This window comes from Moschus berezovskii, chromosome 22 (assembly GCF_049115385.1).
Source record: "Moschus berezovskii isolate FMDL1 chromosome 22, NW_MosBer_1.0, whole genome shotgun sequence".
NCBI classification, from domain to species: domain Eukaryota; kingdom Metazoa; phylum Chordata; class Mammalia; order Artiodactyla; family Moschidae; genus Moschus; species Moschus berezovskii.
In genome coordinates this window covers 58,536,011-58,559,009 of record NC_142481.1, presented here as the reverse complement: position 1 = coordinate 58,559,009, position 22,999 = coordinate 58,536,011, and the positions used below count along the sequence as shown (strand labels likewise).

The window sequence follows — 22,999 nt, the reverse complement described above, 5'->3', positions numbered from 1 at the left end:
ACTTAGATGAACTAGAAAACGTGATCCTCAGCCAGAACACCCCCGAATCCTTCTGGGGCTTGCGCTGCAGACCTGGTGCCCCCAAAAGGAGTGCAACCTGTAAAGTCTGCTTTCCTTGAGAAAAAGGGGACCACATGGACGAGGTCCTCCCTTTACACCAGTGAAAGCTCTGGCCACCCCGTCCCCTGTTGGCAGCAGAAGCTCTGCCTGAAGAGAACATCTGTATCTGGAAGCAGAGGGAGCAGGGACGACACTGTTTATAAGCAGTGAAGAAGGCGCAGCGAGGCCGAGCTGCCTTACATGCGCAGACTCCAAAGAGGCTTCTAATGGACGCTTACAAGGCGGCGTCCCCCGACCTCCAGCCCTGATGCTGCCTGCACTGCTCTTCTGAACACACAGTCTGTCACTTAGCTGCCTTGTAACAGAAGTACCCCACGTGATCCATCTGTCCCTTTTTGCTGTGAGAGAGCAGACCACGGAGTCGGGTGTGAACGTGGCCGCGTGCCCATGCCCAAGCTGGCACTGAGGGGACAGGGTCGCCTGGTCACTGCTTTGGATCTGCACGTCGCGTTGGCCTCACTCTGCCACTCCTCACGGACCCCTCTTTCCTAGGCTCCTGTTAGGACTTCCCTTTCAGTAGCAGTCTTGGGGGAGCTGTCAGACAGCCTGGAAGCCTCATGGGACAGGAGCACCTGACTCTCTCTCTGAGCTTCTCTCAGTCTGTCTGTCTACCTCTGTCTCTCCTCCTCTCTACTCCTTAGCAAGCACACCACTATCTGGAATAAAGGACTTGGGGGAAAAGTTATATCACTGATCTGATACATGCTCCTGGCCTGAACTCTTTGGATTAATTCAGAAATTGGGATTGTAATGGGCTATCTGTTCTCAGAGGTGTTTTCAGGCTTATTTTATACTGTTTGGGCTCCAGAATCAATTGGAGTTTTAACCCCCCTCTGATGCTGGGAAGGATTGGGGGCGGGAGGAGATGGGGACAACAAAGAATGAGATGGCTGGATGGCATCACCGACTCGATGGACATGAGTTTGAGTGAACTCTGGGAGTTGGTGATGGACAGGGAGGCCTGGCGTGCTGTGATTCATGGGGTCGCAAAGAGTCGGTCACGACTGAGCGACTGAACTGAACTGAACTGAATGTCCCCAAATCATTTCTGCTTGCCAACAGTGTGCTGCTGCTGCTTCCTGGTGAAAGCATCAGGGAGCCGTCAACCGCACTGCCACTTGAAGTTGTGAGAGGCAACAGCTGTACCAAGTGGTTTCCAGATCCACATCAGGTGTCCCCAGTTGACAGGGGGCGGTGGCTCATTCAGTGCATAAAGTATGGGAGCTCCTTGCATCTAGTGGCCTTACTAGAAATCGTTACCGTGTGCATCCCTCAGATGGAAGGAGAAAGAATATGGGAAACCCAGTTCACGTGATGAGTAGTCCGAGGTGGAGGGCCAGCGCATGTACACATACGCGCGCAAGCGCGCGCACACACACAGAGTGAGTAGCATGGAATGGAGGGACACACACACACAGAGGAACACACACACACACACACACTGAGTATGAGTAGCCCGGGGTGGAGGGCCGCTCGCGCGCCCACACACGCGCACACACACTATTCCACTCACAGGTTATTGGTGGAAACCTGGAGGCCCCGCCCCACCACAGTGCGGACTGGAAAAAGTAGTTCCCAGCTGGTAGGTCTCTTCTCAACATAGCCCAGTACTATGGACCAGGGAGGGAGAAGGCAATGGCACCCCACTCCAGTAGTCTTGCCTGGAAAATCCCATGGACAGAGGAGCCTGGTGGGCTGCAGTCCATGGGGTCGCTAAGAGTCAGACACGACTGAGCAACTTCACTTTCACTTTTCACTTTCATGCATTGGAGAAGGAAATGGCAACCCACTGCAGTGTTCTTACCTGGAGAATCCCAGGGACGGGGGAGCCTGGTCGGCTGCATATGGGGTCGCACAGAGTCGGACACGACTGAAGCGACTTAGCAGCAGCAGCAGCATGGACCCGGGAGAGCAGATTTGGGAGGTGCTGGTTTTCTCTGTCCACACTATTTTATACAGCATGGAGGTCATTCTTGAATTCTAGTTGGCTTCTGCCTTTAACGTGTGAATTTAAGTCCTTTTACTTTTTCTTGTGATTATGTGTGAATCTGTACTAATTTCTAAATTTCATTTTGTGTTTCCTCTCTACTAGGTGTTTTCCTTTATGAATAATTTTAGTTCTTTTTTGGATTTTATTTTTGCCTCGATCCAGTTTCTTAATATCCAGTGAATCCCAAGCACTTTTTTTCTGCTGCTCCTAGTTTGGAAGCTAAACTGACTTTCTTCCTCCTCCTTCTCCGTCTTTCTCTCTCTCATATCCTTTTCCACCCCTCCCTTCCTCTGTTTTCTTTCTCCCTCCCTCCCTTTTGATAATTTTCTTCTTGTAACTTTCACATACATGATTTACATTTTCGCTTACATAGTATAAAGCTGTTTACTGTCTCTTACCATTTTAACCAGCAAAACCAGGTCATACGTGATTTAATAACTCAATTAAATCCTCCTCCCTAAAAAAGAGCATCTTCATTGTCATTGCTGTTTCAATTCCTTTTCCAGCTCCTTTTTACGAGTAAGTTATTTGGTCCCATAGCTAATGTAGAAGACAAGCAGCATTTGGGGACACCTTGACTGTGACGTGTGTGTGTGTGTGCTATGTACTGAGTTTCTAGCTTTTCTGCTTTTCTGGGTGTTTTTGTTGGAACTTACTAGAGGCTGCTTAGACAGATGCCACCTTAAGCAGGAAACTTTGTTTCTGTCAGAAGCACATACTCTTTTTAACCTTTTCTAGTTTGTCTGTTGAATATGCTGCTTTTCTAGTTTGTCTGTTGAATATGCTGCTTTGCTTCTGCAAAACCTCATTTGGATTCATCCATAAATTGAAAGTGACTGTTGTGGTCACTCCCCAGGCATGATGATACTGTTGCAAGGCTACTGCATGCTCTGCATAACGGGCTAACATTCGTCATTAGGCAGTGTGGCCAGCTTCTGAGTGGCAGGCTGGCAGCCAGCGGGCCTGAAGCTTTAGAAGAAAAGCCTGACTTTCCAGCGGATTATGGGAAATCATTGTTGCCAACATCACTAGCCTACTTTTATCTCTACTGAGGAATTTGTCCCAGGTTCAGGTGGTGCAGTATTCATTCATTCATTTTCTAAATTAAACCCTGTCTTGAAAACCTACTCTGTGCCACTCACTGTGTACCAGAAATCAGAGACAGAGATATAAAACTTCATTTTAATTGACTATAAATATTAGTGTGAATTATCAGTTGTTTTGGTTTTCTTTCATAGTCTTCTGTGGTGTTCTTGGGAATAGAAATTGCTCTAACCTTTTTGGAGGACACCCAGCAAAAATGCATCAAAATTTAAAATACAGATGTCGCTTGACATGGCAATTCTACTTCCAGGATCTTAACTTATAGAAAAAAAAAAAATAGTTTATTGCAAAACATAGGTATTACAACATTGCTTTCAGTAACAAAAACCTGGAAGCTACATAAAATAACATTAATTACAGCAACAGCAATAGTTAACAGAGCATATGTGTTTAAGGTGCTTCCCATGGATATTATCTTATTGAGTTCCCACAGTAATCCCAGGGAAGGGATTCTTCTATTATTTCTGTTTTTACAGGTAAGAAAGATCGAGCTTTGGGAATTAAGTTAAAATTTCACAAAGCCAGTGAAGGCTGTGGAGGACCGAGACATCCAAAGGGGATCAGTTTTTCTTTTTTTAATAAATTTTTAATTGGATTAACAATTTTTATTTGTTTTTTTGGTTGTGCTTTGCAGTGTATGAGGTATTAGTTCCCTGACCAGGGATCGAACCCATCCCCCTGTATTGGAAGCTCAGAGCTTTAACCACTGGACCACCAAAGAAGCCCCAGATCAATTTTAAATAAATGTTTGAACTCTCCTCTACTGGGTAAACCTACTGGTTGAAAAGAATGTGGGTGGAGTTCTGTTTAGGTGTATTCTATTATGTGTTAATTGTGAAAAACCAGATTATAGAATAGCACATAAACTACGATACAGTATTTGTAGAAATCCATTGTGGCCCAGTGTTTTTTATACATGTAGAAAATGTATCCTGGAAGGGTTTGCCTCAAACTGTCACTCTGTTTATCTTGGGGCAGCAGGATTCCAGATACTAACACTTCTGTATTATTTGTACTTTGCTCAGTGAGCCAGTTTTATTTTTATAAATAAGGATAAATTTAAATTGTTGAAGCCCACTTGGGGTGAATCACAGTCCCTCTCCCCAAACCGACACACGCAGCCTCGGCACCGTTGCCATCAGGGACTAGCTGTAGGATGTTTGTCAGCGTCCCTGGGCTCTACCCCCGAGATATCAGAGCAACCCTCCACCAGGAATGTGTGCAGACCTCACTGGCTGTCCCCTGGGGCTGGCATGTCCGTGGTGAGAACCCCCCAAGGCAGATGTTGCCCTGGTAATGTGTGTTTCTCTCCAGCCTAAGTGTCATGATGAAGATCGCCCTTCTCCCTCTGAGCATCTCTCACACTTCATGGGTCCCTCATGTGGAGTTCAGAAGCCTTTCAGCCAGAGCAGACACATCTTGTTTCTCTTTCTCTATAGTCAATGCAACTAACTGCCTTGACCTTTCACCAGATAGTCAACAGACCCCACATCTCTCTGTGAGTTTTTTTCCTATTAAAAAAAAAAAAAAGTTGTTCTTTAATTGGAGGAAAATTTCTTTACAGTATTGTGTGGATTTCCGCTGTGCTGCCACACAGTTCAGCCCTGATTATGCCTATGTCCCCTCCCTCTGGAGCCCCCCTCCCATCCCCCTCGCCCACCCCTCTGGGTCATCACAGGGCGCCAGGCTGGGCTTCCTGGGTTAAATGGCAACTTGTCACCAACTGTCTGTTTCCCACGTGGTACTGTGTGTATATGTCGATGCCACTCTCTCCATTCGTCTGTACATCTATCTGAATCTTGGCGTGGGTGGCACCGGATTTATTTTATCAGCAGCTTCTGCAAAGAAGGGGCTTCAGATGCTTAACAAGTTTCATTAAGAACCTGTGTATTAAAATAGTCAAACTATATAGGCTGTTTCTGTAGAGGATATAATTATGCAGTAGATTAGCTGATGTCCAGTCTGTTGCCTTTAGAGCACGTTGTGGATGTTTCCAGTACTTACATGAGATATAGGGCCTGTTTATTAAAGAGTCTTCAACTGTGTATAAAACTCGAACAGTCAAAAGTAATGGTGTCTGCTGAAGGATTCTTTATCATATGAATTTACCTTTAGTCATCTATTATTTATTTCAGCTATTTTATATGCCATTATAATAAATATTATGACAGAGAAAGCTTTTATGCTTCAACTTATTGTACTACTCTCTACTTGCCTGCAATCCTTCAGGAAAATGTAACCATGCTTTACCTATAGTTAACGTAAATCATCACTTACATTAGGATGAAAAATTCACTATGAAAAAAGGCTCTTTCTTCAATAGCCAGGCGTAAATGCCTGATCATGTCGGCTGCCAGACTCCTGTGCCATTTGCCATCCTCTTAAACTGTTTTTAAGCTGCAAAGTGAATGCGTAGCATAGAGAGAAATTGGAAGGTTTTCGAATAATTTTCCCTCTCTTGTTAGTTTTTGGCAAGATAAGCACTTTTTTTATCCAGAGTGCAAAATACTGCCAATTACTGTCTAAGCATCTTTAATAGTTTTACTTTACGTGGTGCATAAGTCATACACCAAATTAAATAAGCCGTTATCCGGTACAGTTTCTCCTTGAATCAGCCTCACAATCACCTATAGATATTGAAACAGTTATCTTATAAATTGAGTTCCAGCAATCCAAGGCAGAAATTTTGACCTGTGTGTAATGAAAAAAGTATTGTCATGATTTTCTCATTAGGCATGTTTATCACTGTATTTTGGAGGGAGGGCAGACTTGGGGGGGCGGGCATTTGTGGAAGCTCAGGAGTGAAGGTTCCTGCTTGATGGTTGATCTGAAGGTCAGGAATGACAAAGTCAACCCCTCTCCTACAAGGCTTGAAGGAAAATCCAGGGCTTTGCTAAGGGTTGTTTCTGGATTGGTTCCCTATTTTGTAAATTGGACTCTTCTTTAAGAGCGTTTTCCTGGTTAAAGGCACAGAGGTGTACAAATTGATAGAGGTATGGAGAGCCATAAAAGAGACTCTTAAACTCTGCCTTCTCCTTGGGTAGAAACGCTGTTTCAGAAAGAGCACTTATCAGAACATCCTTGTGTTAAAAAATATTATTTTGTTAACATTTTGGCTGTGCTGGGTCTTAGTTGAAGCATGCAGGGTCTTCGATCTTCACTGCAACACACATGATCTTTAGTTGCGATGTGTGTGACCTTTAGTTGTAGTATGCAAAATTGTACATGTGGGATCTAGTTCCCAGACCCGGGATCGAACCCAGGCCCCCTGTGTTGGGAGCGTGGACCCTTAGCCACTGGACCACCAGGTCAGTCCCCTATCAGGGCATCCTTTTTATCTTTAGGCTTGTTCAGGGTTGGGCAGACTCCCATCTAGCTTGCTCACGATGCTGATTTGGATTGCTTTGAGACGTACAAGAGCCGAAAGGAGATGCAAGTCCCTGTCTGCTTCTGCATTTCTCATCAAAGAGGCTGACACCCACAGCCACAGTAGCATCACTTTCATAATACTGGAGAGATGAGCGATACGAAGTCCCACATAGGATACTGACAAGTTACGGAACCAGTGTAGTTAGGTCTGTATTGTAGTTCAGTGAATAATGTCATGTCAGTAACATGCTCATCGCCGGTGTTTCCCATGGCTGTAAATGTGACAACTCCTCTTTAAGGTTTCAGAACATAAAATCAGGACCAAGCATATGTAAAGTGGAAGGGTGAGAGGCACCAGCATAATGCAATTAAGGCCCATTGGATTAGAATTTGCAGGGTGCCATTAGCAATAAGCTCTGAATGTAAATTATTGCCTTGGTTACATTTTCTCCTTCACTACTAGGCTTCTCTTGTAAATTCTAAGTGTATGAAATAAATATGATGTAAAATAGACCCAAACAAGAATATATAGAGGACGTTAATTTCTTGATGGCTTCTCAGTGTCAGGCATTGAAGAATACGAGAACAGGGCTAGAGCCAGTAGTGATAATCCAGCCAAGGCACGAGTGTTGGAACCAGTCGAGTCCCAGTTTGAAACCCGAATCAGTGTCTAGGCTGTGCTGCTTTAAACTGTAAAAACCTCTGTTTTCTAGGCCGTGAAATGGGGGACATGATAGATACTTCAAAAGACTTTTTCTATGACTCTTCAATGAAAAATAAATGCCAGGCACATCATGTGCTGTGCTCTGTCACTCAGTCATGTCCAACACTTTGCGACCCTATGGACTGTAGCCTGCTTAAGTAAATTTTGTGAAATGAGGAAAGACTGCAGTTGGTAATATGCCTTATGGCTGAAAAACAAAGAATCGATGCCACGTTCTAACAGTGGTTTTACAAACGATGATAGTCATTGTTTCTGTGCCTTGTGCCTCGTGTGCACCGTATCTACTCTTTACCCCAACCATTTAAGGCAAATGCACATTTCAGCATGAATGCTAAGGCCCAGAGCAGCCACACAGCTCCCCTGAAGCCACACAGCCAGAGCTGTTGTCAGGCTGGACTGTGGCTCCTCCTGGTCAGCCCGACTCTGCTGTCCCCTGTGGAGGACAGCATCTTCTCTCTTCTCCTTAAGTTCCACACGATTCCTGTATGGTTCCTTTGGTTTCAGGCAGTGTCACGCCTGGGTCATACTTGGCTAATTATAGTCATACAATGGTATGAGAGAGCAGTCTTGTGCAACAACAGCAAGAACCCCCTTGATTCTGCACTTGTAGACCCTTGAACCACTGAGACAGGTTTTGGGAACTTCATAAAGAACAACCCAAGAAGACTCGTTCTATCGAGAGTATCAGTGGACTGTGCCACCACCTGGTGTCCCCTGACTTCCAGGAAAATGGAAGAAAACTATGTGGGTTGCTCCATTACTCTGTCTTTTGGCTGAACCTGGGGGTGGCTGGGAGCAGGTGGGCGTCTCAGCTTCTTAGACGTTGCCTGATGCTTCACGTGTGTGGGTACCAGCATCTGTAGATGGAATTTAAGGTAAGTTTGCATTCCTTTTGTCCCTGAGATGATAAACTTGTGTACACTGGTATGGTTAAAGAAAAGAGTGTGGATTTGGGGAAGGCATTTTATAGCATTTAAAGATTCAGAGTTTAGTAGGAAGTTGTCTCGGTCAGCCAAAGCTAGGTGGGGGGATGGTTGGCTGGATAGATTGGTAGAGAGGAGGGAAGGGGGAGGGACATAGGGAAAGCTAACAGTTAATATTGGGGTGGTGGCACTGTAGATACTTTTTGTCCGTATTCATCTGTCTTTTCTAAATGTTTCTATGACTAGTGAAATTATGAAGCAGGAAGTGGCCTGAAATGAGCCTGGAGAGTAGAGAGGGCAAAAGCATGGACTGTGCATTGGTTGTTACTATTATTCGTTGTGTACATGTTTGCATTTCTCTTCTTGCTGGGCATGTGGCGGGTTGCACCTCTTTGAACCTAGGCACAGCTGCAGAACATGCTCTGCCAGCAAAATGTTAGCAGAAGCAACGCCTGTCACCACAGGGTGGCAGCCCATGACATTCAGTGTGCAGCCATATTCTCTTCCCCACCTGGTGATGTTACAGAGGACGGAAACACCCCCGGACTCCATCTGCCTGGGCCCCTGGCCAGTCACAGTGACCATGGCCCCACTGACCTGGGAGGGACATGAGGCATGAACAAGTCATAATCCTTGGTTTTCTTATGACATTGAGGTTTGGGGGCTCCTTCCTTGCTGAAGGTCATCTTGATTGATGCAGAGGCACTTGTGTGAGCCACGCAGTAAGGGATCTGGGTCGTATCTTGTTGGCCATTCCAAGCTACAAAAGTGTTTTAAGCTAGAAGTGTGTGTGTGTGTGTGTGTGTGTGTGTGTGTGCGTGCGCGTGTGTGTGTTGTGAATCTAGAGCCCAGAGACTGGCCAGACAGGGTCTGAACTTTTCATGTCCTGGATGGCATATGCTGATTTAACATCTTAGTTGAATAACTCAACGGTTCTTTAGTGGTGATGGAAGAGTTCTGTATCTTGAATGTGGTGATAGTTCTATGAATTTCTGCATGTGATAAAAATGTCATAGAATTGTATGCATAGATATTTCAAATAAAAGAAAATGAGTGCATCCTCAAACTGGTGAAATCCAAGTAACATCTGGAATCTAATGAATTGCTTTGTGACAATGTTGATTTTCTGGTTTTGATGATGTGCTGCTTGGATAAGTCGTCCCCTCTGGGGGACGCTGGGAGATGGGTATGTGAGCATTTTCGGGTACTGTGTTTGCCACTTCTTGCGAGTCTATAATTCCTTCCAAATTAAAGTCAACAACAACAACAGCAGAAATGAGTTATACCAAGAAAGCGGATTGTGGTCAGTCCCAGATTCATAGACTCAGCAGGAAAGCTCACACTGGCAGATGGGGCCTCTTGCTTTCACCTAGCAATCAGCAGTTTATCCCTCAGAAATGCTCTCTGTTTGCAACCCGTCAGCCCCTGCCTTCTCATTTAGAGCACATCCCATGATAAAAACATTTCTATCACGTTGTGAAGTTTGTTAGACAACCCGAAGACCAACCCACGCCCCCAACACACACACATATCAGCACATTTGTGCACCCTCTTTCTAAAAGCTGTGTTTTCCCTTTTCGGGGCTTAACTAAACTGCACACTCAGTCCCTCTGCATTTCTCAGGGTTGGTAGCAGAGACAGGAAACCTGATACCGAGGGCAGGGGGAATTACTTGAGTAATTGGGTGTGGACTTGAATCACTGTCCCCAGGAGCCCAGTAACCCGCTGCCTGTGGATCAGTCTGTTGAACTACTTGATGGCTGGTGACCCCTTGTTCCCCCTGGATACTTATGTTCTGGTTTAGTTCTTATTGGTGGTGGCAGCCCTGTTATCTTCCAGCAAGGGGTGAGGTGGTGGCGTTGGGACGCGGTACCAAAAGATGGCTTACCATGTGCAAACCGCACATCAGAACACATCGGCCCACTTGGCCACGCCCTCGCTTTCATTGAAATTTTCTCTTTGGGGTCAACATCTGGGAATGTTCTCCCTGCTTTATGGGGGGAAAATGTACATGCATTCTTTTCTAAAATGTAGCCAGCACATTCCTTGGGGGTTTCCATCAGGGACTCAGCTGAGAGGAGCAATGTCTGTCTTTACCACCCCTCCCTTAATAGGAGAAATACCCGGTTTTCCTCTTGCGATCCATTCAAAGCTCCGTAAGATTCTGTGTTGGCAACGAGCGTTGTGCTCTGAGCCAGGGGCGGCTGGGGCCTGAGGAGCAGGATGAGGGTGAAAGGCCACTTGAGTTGTCATGTCTGAATGTCCGAACCGGTAGTTAGGCATTCAAGGGCACGAGAATCTATGGGGAAGGAAAGCTAGCCATTTTGACAGACGTCCCACTCCAAAGACTTGAGCCACAGATAAACATCCGTCATGCAGACAGAAAGTGGGGACGGGGGGGTGCGGTTTGCTCCCCATCCGGAGTCCTGAGCCCTCTCTCTATATGGGGTACGGCATCACTCAGGTGCAGCCCTTTTCTCCTGGTGGCAGTTTATCCTTCATATGGACGAGGGCCGTGGCCTGGCCTTACCGTGAAACCTCGGGCTCTAATATTCCCCGATCTCAGGAAGCTCTAATGAAACCCACGTGTTGGCACTCTCCTCTTTTCCTGGGTCAGGTTCGATGCTTCTCCTTCTTCCAGAATCCGCAGGTGTGTGCAGCTGCAGCTGTTACCTGAGGAATTTAAATCCACTTTGGCCAACTTTGCCTTTGCCAGACTTTTGGGGTTTGGGGAGGTCACTGAATTCTTCTCTACGGCCTTTCCCCAAAACTAGGCCCTGTTAGTGGCAGGACCTGGATCCTCCAGGGTCCAACAGCGATCTGGTATGATGTGGTCTTCGGGGGGAAGCCTCACTTCACCCGCTCTGCTGTCCTGTTGCCCTCCTGAACAACCGTTTATTACACAGTGGCCGCAGGGAAAGAGCTTGTTACCACGGGCATCTCCCCTCCTTCCGGATAAAGTGATGGAACACCTTCTGTTTTCCAGGCAGGCTGTTAGATGCTTTTCACTTAGTCTCACAGCTCTGTGAGTAGATAATGAACATTTATCATTTACAAGTGAGGACACTGAGGCTCAGAAAGGTTAGGTGGCCCAGAGTCTGTGCGCATTCCAGCTGCATCAGTCTGGTGTTCACTGTCCAAGGCCTGGGACTCGGGTCACAGTCCAGGACGTTGGTGGCCGAGGTGAACTGCTGCAGACACACTAAGCATCTCGGCACAGTTGTGTGTCTGTGCAGGTAGAGGGTGCCCTCCACTGAGCCATATGCATTCCCTTTGTAGCATCCGAGCACCATGTGATTCTTGCTAGTCTTACTTCAGCATCACAGTCTAGACAAGGATTCCCAGGTTCACTGCTTATCTTCCACTTACCTGACCAGGCAGGTAGCCTGGCCCATCTGTTCTGAGGAGAGAGATCTAAGAAGTGGTAGCATTTCAGCCCACACAGGAGACTCCAGCCAGACTTAAAAATCGGGAGGGCCTGGTAAACACAAGGCCTGTCTGAAAGGCATGGTCTTTCCAGAACTGTACTAGGGGGCTGTGCAGTGGAATGGGGTGGCTTCAATGACTGCTGTAGCGCTTCTGGTGTGTCTCCAGGAGGGACTTTGGGCTTCAGTGTCAGACTGACTTGAGGTCTCACCATCCACACTTCTTAGCTCTGTATTCAGTCTCTGATAAGATGCCACAGTGTAAAATAGGCCATATACAAGGTATCCTTCAGTCGTCCTGTGGGTGACATGTGATGATGCCTGTAAATGCCCACCCACCGTCACCTGAGGTTAGACATCAGGAGCATTGTTATCGTCACCCACATGTGCCTCATGTCTGCAGAGTTCACAGGGTCTCTAAACCTGGCCCATCTGCGTTTCTAAAGCAGGGGCACGTAGAGCTGTCAGGCTCCATTGGTATTACTGAGTTTTGCCTGCCTTTGTACTTTCTGTCCACGCCTTGTGCTTCATTTTGAGGCAGGCTTAGTCGAGTCGTTTCAGAGCCCAAATGGCAGCTTTTGAGATTCCCACATGGCCTCTGGTGTTCCTGCAGGAGGCAGGCTTCATCCTGCTGTACCCCTGTCATTATAGTTTCTTTTAGGAGGCATTTTGAGAGGAGATACGTGAGCCTCCGGACCCTGTGGATCTTGTTTCGGGCACTGAGTCAAACGGCACAGCCCCTCAGCCTGGAGTTTTAGCAGAGTCCCAGCCTCCCATCCTCCCTAAACTTGGCAGTAAAAAGCCCCGTTCTTCTATTCATTCCGATGATTTATATTCTCTCTGGGCGTCTAATATTAAACAGGGGAATTCCGACATGTTCCATAACACATTTACTGTAACTTGATACCATGAACTAAACTTGCTGTTATTTATCATTTCTTTTTATTTTCTCTCATTCCAGCACAAAGCCAAGGTAGAAGCAATGACCCTGGACCTCGCTCTGCTCCATAGCGTGCAGCATTTTGCTCAAGCGTTCAAGGCCAAGAATGTGTGAGTGTTCCAGCGGAGGGTTATAGATCATAATATCTCGCCATTGTAATGTCTTTATCAGATGAACACAACCGGGAAGATGGAAGGCTATTGTGCCGTCTTGGCATCCAAACAGGAGGCTCATTTATACTGGCCCAGTCGAGGTGTACCGTATTTTTTTGACTCAGAGCCCCCCTCATTATGAGACGTGTCATCAATCTCATAACAGCCTCCCGGATAACAAGAAAAAGATGCTACTAAACACCAGTAAAAAGCGACCTCATAAAAGCCAGCTGATTGTAGGCTGCATCCTGATCGCAGACGTCTTCAAGGCACCTCAGAATCTAGAAGTTCTATTTTAATTGCACTTAGGAAGAGGTCAGGTCAGCTCTCTAGTTCCATAAGGGGGCTGAACCTCAGAGCACGGGAAGAGGGTTTTACTGTTTTGCAAACCTGCGATGGTTTTACGTGGCACGTGGACACGGTTCCAAAAGCGTGGGCTCACATCTGAGAACTTCTGTTTTTCCATTCTTTCTCAGACTTTTAAAAATGCCTGAAGGAGGGAGCCTTCGCTGAGGACTGGCAAATTTTTTTTTTTTGGCCATCCCTTACCAACCGCCTTCCCTAACAGAGAGCAAGCAGCTCTTAAAGCCAGAACTGAGGAGAGCTGTGGTGGTTAGCTTCCTTTTCATTACAATATTTTGTTTCCAAGTGTTTATTTTTACAGTTCCCTCTGATTTGTTTTTTTTTTTTTTTAGGGCAAGCAATACTGGTTTCTCATTTAACATAGCGGTTTAAATTTCTTTAACAAATCACTTCATTTAATTTTTCTTTTCCAGTGAGTTGATTTAAACACAAGGATTAAGTTAATAATAGTGCATGTGGTGCCAAGGGTAAAATAATCCCGCAGTCGGCACCAGAGTCCCTGAGTTTGGAGCAGGCTGATCAGTGACAAGCGTTCTCAGGGCTGGCCTCCGCCGGGGTCGCTGGTTTTAACAGTTCTCTGTGGAGATGATGGATGGGCGGGGAGGTATCTCAGACCAGATGTTCAGATGGCGTGATGTTGACCCGACTCCTCAATGCTGTCCAGTGGCCAGTTCTTCTTTTTCCCTTTGTTTTCTCACTCGTCCTTTTAGACCGTTGAGAAGTCTGTCCTCTAAAGTCCTTTCTGGAGCAAGCCTGAGTCCTTGAGATTGAAATGTCAAGTCAGAGTCTTTAGTAAGATCTGCACTCCCCCCACCCCCACCCCAGGGACCTGCCCTGTGCTCCAACGGAGCTGGGTATCGTCCCCAGGCCAGCCGACCTAGGTGAGCCCTACTGTGTGCCCTCATGGCAGGAATTGGTAGCTTCCAGCCCTTGCCAGGGCTCCCAGAGAACCTCACGTCAAGACAGAGCTGTAGCTCTTTAAACATTTGCCCTTTCCTCCCTTCATGATTCATTTATCCGCTTGCTTCTTCACTTAACACGCATTTAACACATACCTCCAAAGCCCTAGGCTCTCTTCTCGGCTCGGGAAAGAGAGTGGTGGCTGGTGGAGGCCTAGTTAAGCTCACTCAAGCCATTGTCTGAGTTGCCAGCAAACAGGCAGTGTTTAACTGCTGGCAGCCTACTCCTCAACCTAGTATTTCTGCGGTTATTTGGAAGAGAACAGCAATAATAATATCAACCGAAGCAGCAGTAACAGCTCATTTCTTGAGAGCTTGTTATGAGCCCCACACCCAGTACCCTTTCTTTGCTTTTCCTGACTTAATTCTCCAAGCAGCCCTCAGGGTAAGTGCTGTCATTATGTCTATTACGCAGTTGAGGAAAATGAGACCAGAGAGGGTGAGTTATCCGAGGGCACGCGGCCAGCCAGCGGGGGCGCTGAGGCTGGGCACGCCTGGGCAGCCCGCCTGCCGAACCACCTTGCTGCACTGTCTGTTGTTCTCAATGGGCCAGAAACCGAGATCCGAGACAGTGAGTGACTTTCGCAGGGTGCCTTGGCAGGTTGGTGGCAGAGTCACCATCCGCTGTGACTCTCTGCTTGCTCCCCGACACCATGCTGCTCTCACGGGAGCTGAGACGCACCGCCTCTTCACGCTCCCTCCAGTGCTGGTGTCGGAGCTCGCTCAGAGGAGGCGTTTATCCGAGGAGAGCCAACGGTTACATAAGAGAACTGCCTTCCAAGTCTTAATGGGACCATTCGTTTTTAACCATGAAGTGGTTCAGAAATCATCAAAGCCAACTGCCTTCTGTGATCACCAAGCCCAAACTCTTGGAGAAAAGCAGTCGCCCATTCTGCCCTAATTCTGGATTTTAGCAAATGAATTCTGAATTTTCATACTCCTTGGTTCACAAACAAAAGCAGTTTTCCTCTTAGCCAACCCTGTGCCACGAACCTCCTTTCATCAGTCTCTCTAGGGTCTAGTATTCTACATGGATTTAGAGAAATCAGCATGAAAATCCCGCACGACTTTCCCTTTGGAAGACCAGCAGGGCGGAGTCTTCCCTGGCCAGGCGGATGACAGTTCAGCACTCACAGGTCTGTGGATTCCGAGAACTGTCAGCAGCGAGTTCAAGTGCCGGTGCCTGAGCTGCCGGAAAAACGCATGTTGCTCTCTTCCTATCTCCAGCTCCCTTCTTTTCACGCTAAGATCTCCTCGTGTGTAAAACATAATGGCAAACGAAGCAGAGGCTGCCCATGCCAGACACACTGCTTTCTGCGCCCTTGGACTGAGCAGAGGAAGAACCCATCCACTGAAGTGCCCCCTGGACGCGCGCACTTAGCAGTCTGTGCCAAGGCCTGTCTGCGGGCACACCAGGAGTCCACTCGGGTGCTTTACCGTGTGTGTCCCCTCGGTTCATGCCCTAGCCTGGTGGTCTTGCCATGCCAGGGCTGGCAGCAGTGCATGTAGTCTGAGCCTGGAAGAGGTAGAAACGGGTGTAAATGCGAACCTCTTTGGAAGATGCAGCTCATAGTACAGATGAGCCAGTCTCCTTCCACCTTCCGCCAGGAGGGCATGTGGATTCAGCCTCTTCTTGGATATTCTTCTTCTTTATGTGTTTTTTTTGGGGGGTGGTGGCATGGGTTGGGGACGAGCCTTTTCAGAATGAGGCCTGCTAACAGTGATTATGCAAATCATAATTCCTCTCTGACATTTGTTTATTCCATGCAAGGCAACAGACTCAGCACTTATGCCCATGTTCTCTAATTCCTACAGTCGTCCCCAGGCATGACTCATTTTATCTTTGTTTCCAGTGGCAAGGCTCCCGCTTGTCACCCAGAGGCCAGCTCTCTTTCCTGACTTTAGCGTGGGGCAGCTCCCGAGCTGGAGCCCCAGCGGCCCCTCTTCCTGGTCCGCCTCACTCTCCAGGGGTTTTCTTCAGTGTGGATTTCTGGGTTGGCAGGAGTTACCGAGGACCACGTTACTCAGAAATTGAGGGGCCGAACACCATTCAAGGCAATGAGTATTCTGTTCTCTCAGTTTACTTAAATCAGAAATCAAATAAGGTCAATTCATCTTAGCCTATATGTTTTCCTTCAGTTTTTAAATTCCTTTCTTTCTTTTTCTTTAAGGCAGTATATTTGTTTCAAGGACAGATGTGTCCTCTAGAGTTTTCTGTGGTCTGTATTTCACTGACTGCATCCCGGTGCTGCCATTCAGCTGGTTCTTTTGTCTTCTCTGTTTCCTGTGAAATGGTAGCCAACGCTGAAGGCTCGGTCAGATTCCTGTTTGATTTTTATTTGGCAAGAATGCTCAGTAGGTGGTTGTGTTGTCTTCAAGCAGTTTTTGTAAGGCTTTGCACGCCCCGACCTACCCGTCCCTGCGCCCGCGCAGTCTGTCTGCCTGCTCTCCCTCGCCCCCCATCCCTCCTCTTCCCCTCCACTCCCTGTTCAGGGTGGTCAGCCCAGGAGGCCTCAGTGCTCCCAGGGCACTTCTCCCCAGCCTCAGTGGTGGTAGTGGCCAGCCAGTGTGTCTCAGGTCCAATTATTTTGGGGCATTACTGGAAAGTTCCAAACCAAAGCCTGTGGTAAATCCCAGCCAAACTTGAGTTTTGCAGGATATTTTTGTTGAAACCACAGTCCTGGAGAGCAGCCAGCCTCCAAGCTCCTGCTGCCCGGCTGGTCAGGGCCTCCGTCAGAATGTGAAGAGCTCGGACCCTTCCTGGTGATTCCGACCGAGCATCAGGATTCTCTGTAGTGGGCTCTGAAGCCAGTAGGGTGTTGTTTGGGATACCTTTGCACAGTTTCATCTGTGATACTATCTGCTTAATTTACCGAAAGCATTCACATTCATTTTGAACAGGCCCTGTAACAATAGTTCAGGGGCTTCTATATATATATATATATTTCCTTTATCAGATACTGTTTTATGGTTTGAGTTCTATATATTCCTGAAATAATGGACACGTGGATTCCGGTTTTGAAATTTGAAAAGTTTCAGTGATGGCACAAAATATAGGAAATTTATTGCTTGGCTTTCAGTTACCAATCAGCTCTTATAATATTATCTATGGTCTTTGATTCATCATAGAAATTAACAGAAGTTGATCATAAGATAATTTTAAAATTACACTTGCAATTCTAAAGATTTCTAGAACTTTGTTTTGGTCGTGGATCTCTACTTTCTCTTTTCAGCTTTCTGTCTCCAGCAGAATTTAAGGAAATCAGGCTTTATTTCATTTAAAAATACTTAAAATACTTTCACTTAAAAATTGAATAGTGGTGTTTAAAGAAAAATCGAAAGAATACTTTTTCAGTTTCCTCTTTACTGTTTATACATTTGAGGGAGAAATCTTAACAAAGTTATTTATTTTCACTTTTTAGAACTTGAAAGTTCAGGACTTTGAGAAAGTACTAATCCCAGATTTAATTTTCTTGGATTCTTATTTCCAATTTTGCTGTCTCCAGTCCTTCTACAGAAGTGGGTGGGCTATAAATTATAAATAAATCCCAAATTTTGAGGGTTAAATTACCCTGCAATACCAATGTGTAAATTACAGCTTAATCTTTCTTCTTCTCTTCAGTTTGGTTTTAAGAGTAATGTTTTAGCCCATGTATCTCTGTTACTTTTTGCTCAACATGAGAAATCCATTTCTGGTTTGTGTAACAGAGTATCATGTTGCTTTGCTTTTCTGAACAGTTTGAAAACTAAAAGAAAAGAAACAGAGACGCATATTTTTTTTTTTTTTTAGCTGTAATAAACTCTCTAAAACTAGATAGTAATTATGGTGTCTTATGAAAAAATTTTCAAAGTCTACAAGTTGACTTTTCCCCATCCCCTACATTTTCTACCTTGAGATATTAAAAAAAAACGTACTGTGAAGCATTTCACGTGTCTAGAAACATCAGAGAAGGCTTCCATCCACAGTAGATGTTTTGCCTTCTGAAGCTTAACTCTTTAGGCATCAAATGTTCTTATATAATTCTTTAAAAAAATATTTGTAAAACAGATGGTTTTCGGTCACCCCTTATTAAACAAAAATATGAACACAGAGAGTATAGTGCAGGGTTCAGTACACTTCTCTGAAAAGGTCCAGAGAGGAAGCACCTCAGACATCTCAGGCCATAAGGTTATCTGTGTTAGCGGTTCATCTCTGCCTCTGTAGCCTGAGGGCAGCCCTGGACAGTACTTAGATGGATGAACATGGCTGTGTCCCAGTGAAACTTTACTTCCAAAAGCAGAAAACGGGTTGGGTATGTCCGAGGGCCACAGTGTGCCCTAATATGCCCCTGTTATAGTGGGAAAAACAGAGTTTTGGGGGATTGATTGAGCTTCGATTCAAATCCAAGCCCTGCTGTTTACCAGCTGCGCAGCCTTGGACACTGAGCATTTTGGGGCCTCACTCTGCAGGCTCATGTAAAGTAGTTCTTGTGCAGACTTTTCAGGTCTGTTGAGAAGAAGGGGTCCGATGCATGAGGTAAGCAGACACACCTCAGTGCACTGTGCCTGTGACCGGTACAGTACAGTGTGTGTGTGTGTTCCTGTCTTGATCCTTAAATGACTCGAGAGGTTTTTATGAATATATCCAGTATGATACAGTGGAAATAAGACAGATTTCTGTCGAAACAGGAGAAGAGGATCAAAGGGGACCAGTCAGACATGATCGTAAAGGAAGTGTGGATCTCTTGAAGTCTTTACAACCATTAATAAAGTGGACCTGGGGACTTCCCTGGTAGTCCAGTGGCTAAAACTCCACTTCCCAGTGCAGGGGGCCCAGGTTTGATTCCTCATCAGGAAACTAGGTCCTGCACACTGCAGCAAAGATCAGAGATACCTCATGCCACAACTAAGACTCGGGGCAGCCAATAAGTAAGTATTTTTTAAAAAACTGGGCCAGGAAATGAGCTTTGAGATCCCTTGCAGCCAAGGCAAGAGCGGATATGAGCTTCACGTTGCCCATAAACTACCTGCATGACCAGCCCTGAGCAGAGGTCCTGTGACTGTAGCGATGCCCACTGTCACAGAGCACTCAGCACTCTGCTGTGCACTCTTCCCCCTGGTCTTTGCTACTCTCCGCAAAGCCATGGGCTCGAGGGGGTATCTCCCAGTTCCCTTTTGGAGCAAAATGGCACACTTTGCCATTCCTTCTGTTGTTTCCCCTGGTTTTAGGCAGCTTTCCAGATGATTTGAGTGGCCTTACGGGCAGTTTGCTTTGAATAAGTGAGAATTATAGTGGGCCACAGTAAAAATAATTAACCTCTGTATTGTGAGATACCAAAGTACTCCATATGTCTCTTCTCCCCCTCCTCTTTTGGCTTATTTTTGAAAGTTTTTCCCTTCATGGCATTAATTATTTAGTGTTTACAACAGTGCCAGGAACTGGGCTAGACATTGAAATTAAACCATTTGCCCTCTCGCTTCTCCTGTGCCTATCACTCTTTTAAAATAGTTGTGAAGCTTAAGGATTTTTTTTTTAAAAACTTTGCGCAGTGCTGACTATCTTCAAAAACATATCCTTACTGAACAAGAATGGTTGTTAAATTAATTAAGAACCATTTTGCAATTAAATGTGTTAGGGAAAAAAAAATTTCAGTGAGCCTTTTTGCTATCATTAAAAGTCATCACTGCCAAGGAATACATGAAAATGTGTTTGAATTAACCACAGCGATGTTTGCAAAATAAACAGTTTTGATTTCCCAATAGAATTCTAGGTTCAGCAATCACTATCATGTTTCCGGAAGTCAAAGTGATGTATGTTAATTGAAGACGCACAAAAAAACTTTCCCTTCCAGGAAGAATAAAAACCCAGCTTTGGAGAGTACGTACAGTTACTCTGTGGTCACCTCCTGTCTCACCCACCAGCCCACCACTACATACATAGCCAATCTTAGGGCTTTAATACCAGCAAATAGTATGAACTTCGTTGCTGGTGTTCAGCATTGATTACTTAAAGCACTGGACCAGAGCATGAGTTGGCAAAGTTTTTCTATAAAGAATCAGATAAATATTTATATAAATGAATAGCTATACCAATTTTTTTCCCTTCATGAACCAAATGGTCTCTGTAGAAGCCACTCAACAGTGTTGAGTGTCTCTTGAGTGTTGAGTGAAACCGCAGTAATGTGGAAGTAGCTACTGATAATGTGTAAATGATTGGGCAAGACCAGATTCCAATAAAACTTTATTTAGAAAGACAGGAAGTGGGTTGGATTTGAGATTTGGTCTGGGGGTTGTGGTTTGCTAGCCTTTGGACTAGAATCCCCTTGTCCCTTGAAATGTAACTCATTTGAAAAGCATCTTGCCTCACTATGAGAGACACATTCCATTTTGGATTTTGTTAGGTTTGGTCTAGATAAATCAGTATATATAGCCAGTGTTGTGGGCATGGTTCATTTCAGTTCTCTGCAGATAGCACTCTGTGTTCCTTAGAGGCTGAAAGAAGAGATAAGAGTTTGAATAGAACAGTGTGCTGTGCTGAGTTGTGGAAATGCCACCATACGGGAAAGCAGGTCAGCTAAGACAAGTATTGTTTAAATAATGAAGACACTGAAGCCCTGCCTGGGACTTGGAACTGTAAAATGATGATAGAGACAGTAATTGCTAATATTTATCACCTGTTTATTATGTGTCATGCACAGATAAGCACTCATCTGCCATCCCATTTTATCCTCACAAGGACTTCTGGGGTAGGTCAAAAATTGTAGAAGAAAGGCAGTGTCTTATGGTTCAGCCTAATATGATGCTCAACCACATTTCATAGGTCAAGAAATCAGCGGGAAAGAGATTAAAGATCTTGACCCAGCTCATGCCAGCTAGTAGATTGTGAGAGTAGAGCTGAGTCCACAATCTGCTCTGTTGCTGAGCTCCGCTTCGATAGTAGTTTGGAAAATCAGAAAGCCCTGTCTCATTCGGAAATGCTTCGTGTAGGACGCGGTGTCTCTGAAGGAGTTTTGTCCTACCAGTAGGATGGATGGCAACCCCTGCCTGCTTGGGAACGTGGTTAAAGTCACTTCAAGGTTGAAGGGGATGCACCTTCCAGCCAGTTTCCTATCATGGAGAGGAAATTGTGTTGCTGAAATACGTGTAAAAGGTTAACCACCACTCACGAGAAGAGAGGTTCATCCCCTCAGTTAAGTGGTCAGGTGGTTTTTCTCCCAAATACCTAGAAGGTGTCTGTCCCTGAAGTCTATATAAGCAGAAATGGCAGCAGTTGTCTGTACATTTACTCCAAGTGTCAGCGTTCATTTCCCCTTAGCTCCTACTTGTTTTCCTAGTGATGCTGATCTGGTAGACAGAGGACGACCAGAAGGTCACTTTGCAGTTCAGACATCCGAACTGCCAGAGTGGTCGCTCTCAAACGCAAACCGAGCCCTGATCCTCTCCTGCAAGTAAGACCCTTGGGTGGCGTCTGGAGGCTGGTCCGTCCTGCTGCTTCATTTATAGATCAGATTGCCCCAGCCCTGTGCCTCTGTGTTCTGCTTTGCTGTTGAGCTTCTAAGTAGTGTCCGACTCTTTGTGACCCCATGGACTGGCTCCTCTGTCTATGGGATTTCCCAGGCAAGAATACTGGAGTGGGTTGCCATTTCCTTCTCCAGGGGATCTTCCTGACCCAGGGATTAATCCCATGTCTCCTGCAGTGGCAGGCGGATTCTTTACCACTGAGCCACCTGGGAAGCCAGAGGGGGTTACAGGTTCCACCTCCTGACTCAGAGCCTGTGCTGCTGCCCCCCAGCTGCCCCTGACCTGCTCGCTGGCAGATTCTGTCACATTCTCTGTGGAGCCTTGCTTTTCCCCTCCTCTTAAGTCCACACTGTCACTGGATTGATGAGTCACTTGTGGGAGCATCTACCACACACCCAGTCCTCGGGCGTGGAGTACTTTGGGGACGCTTTTTCTATATTGATTTTTCTTTGTTAGACTGAGCCCCAGAGAAGCGGAAACCTTGGCTAATTCATCTTTGTCTTAGCTGTAAGGCCCTGTTCCACACCTTACTAACATGGTGACCTTGGCACATTCCTTCATCTCTCTGATCCTCAGTTTCTTCATCAGTAAAAGTGGGAGGTGATGGTAGTACCCTTGTGGGGTGGTTGAAAGGTTTAAATAACAAAGTGTTCATGAAACGTAGTACCTGAATACCTAGTAAAGACTTAATGCATTTCAGATCGTACATCATTTTTGTTGTCATCATCATCCTTTGCAAGTGTTAACTTTACTGCCATAGCATATGCTCCAGAAAGGGAGTGGATGGATGGTTGGGTGGGCGAGGGTGAGGGGGGGAGGGAGGAAAGGAAGGGAGGAGGAGGGAAGGGCAACCAGAAGTGGAAGCTCACTGTTGCACTGGTGACCTCAACTTTGATTTTAAGGCACCAGTTCTTAGCCATTTGAAGTTCTTGCCTTGGTACCTCCTTGGGTGGTATGGAGGTTATATATTAGAGCATCTTGGGAAACAAACTGTAAAGTAATTTTGTGTAATAGTTATTTCAGGTGCAGAAAATACAGCTGCCCTTCTAACCAGGTGTGGGCTTGAGCCGCATGGCCAAGCTGTTCTCAGATCCGTACAAGCATGGACACAGGAAACTCATGATGTTAAGGTTAATGTCTGGTGACTCTCAGAGAACTCTTGGATTATGTAAGACTCAGGAAAAAAAAGTGTCACAGTGCCTGTGGTTTAAAATTGTATTTTCCAGCTTGGCTGGCGAATCCAGCTTGGCGTTCCTCCTGATACCTTCTGACCACCCCCGTTGGCACATTGGAATTCTCCTCTCACATAATTGACATGTTGGGAAGTTTTGTTTAAACCACACTGAAATTGCATTTTAATAACTGGGGACCCGTCTTTTTCCCTTCTCCCCCCCACCCCCAGTAAATTGTTGAGAAGCTAGTTCTTGTCA

The 22,999-nt window shown here is 45.8% G+C and overlaps 1 protein-coding gene across 6 annotated transcripts in view; it reads left to right on the top strand.

Annotated features, from left to right (window-relative positions):
• The window catches only part of WWOX (WW domain containing oxidoreductase), a 958,567-nt gene that overhangs the window by 230,784 nt on the left and 704,784 nt on the right, over nt 1-22,999 (top strand). For all 6 annotated transcript variants that reach the window (XM_088830823.1, XM_055413076.2, XM_088830822.1 and 3 more), the window contains exon 6: nt 12,617-12,705. In XM_088830823.1, coding sequence (XP_088686949.1) covers nt 12,617-12,705 — 89 coding nt within the window. The remainder of the gene's footprint in view (nt 1-12,616; nt 12,706-22,999) is intronic.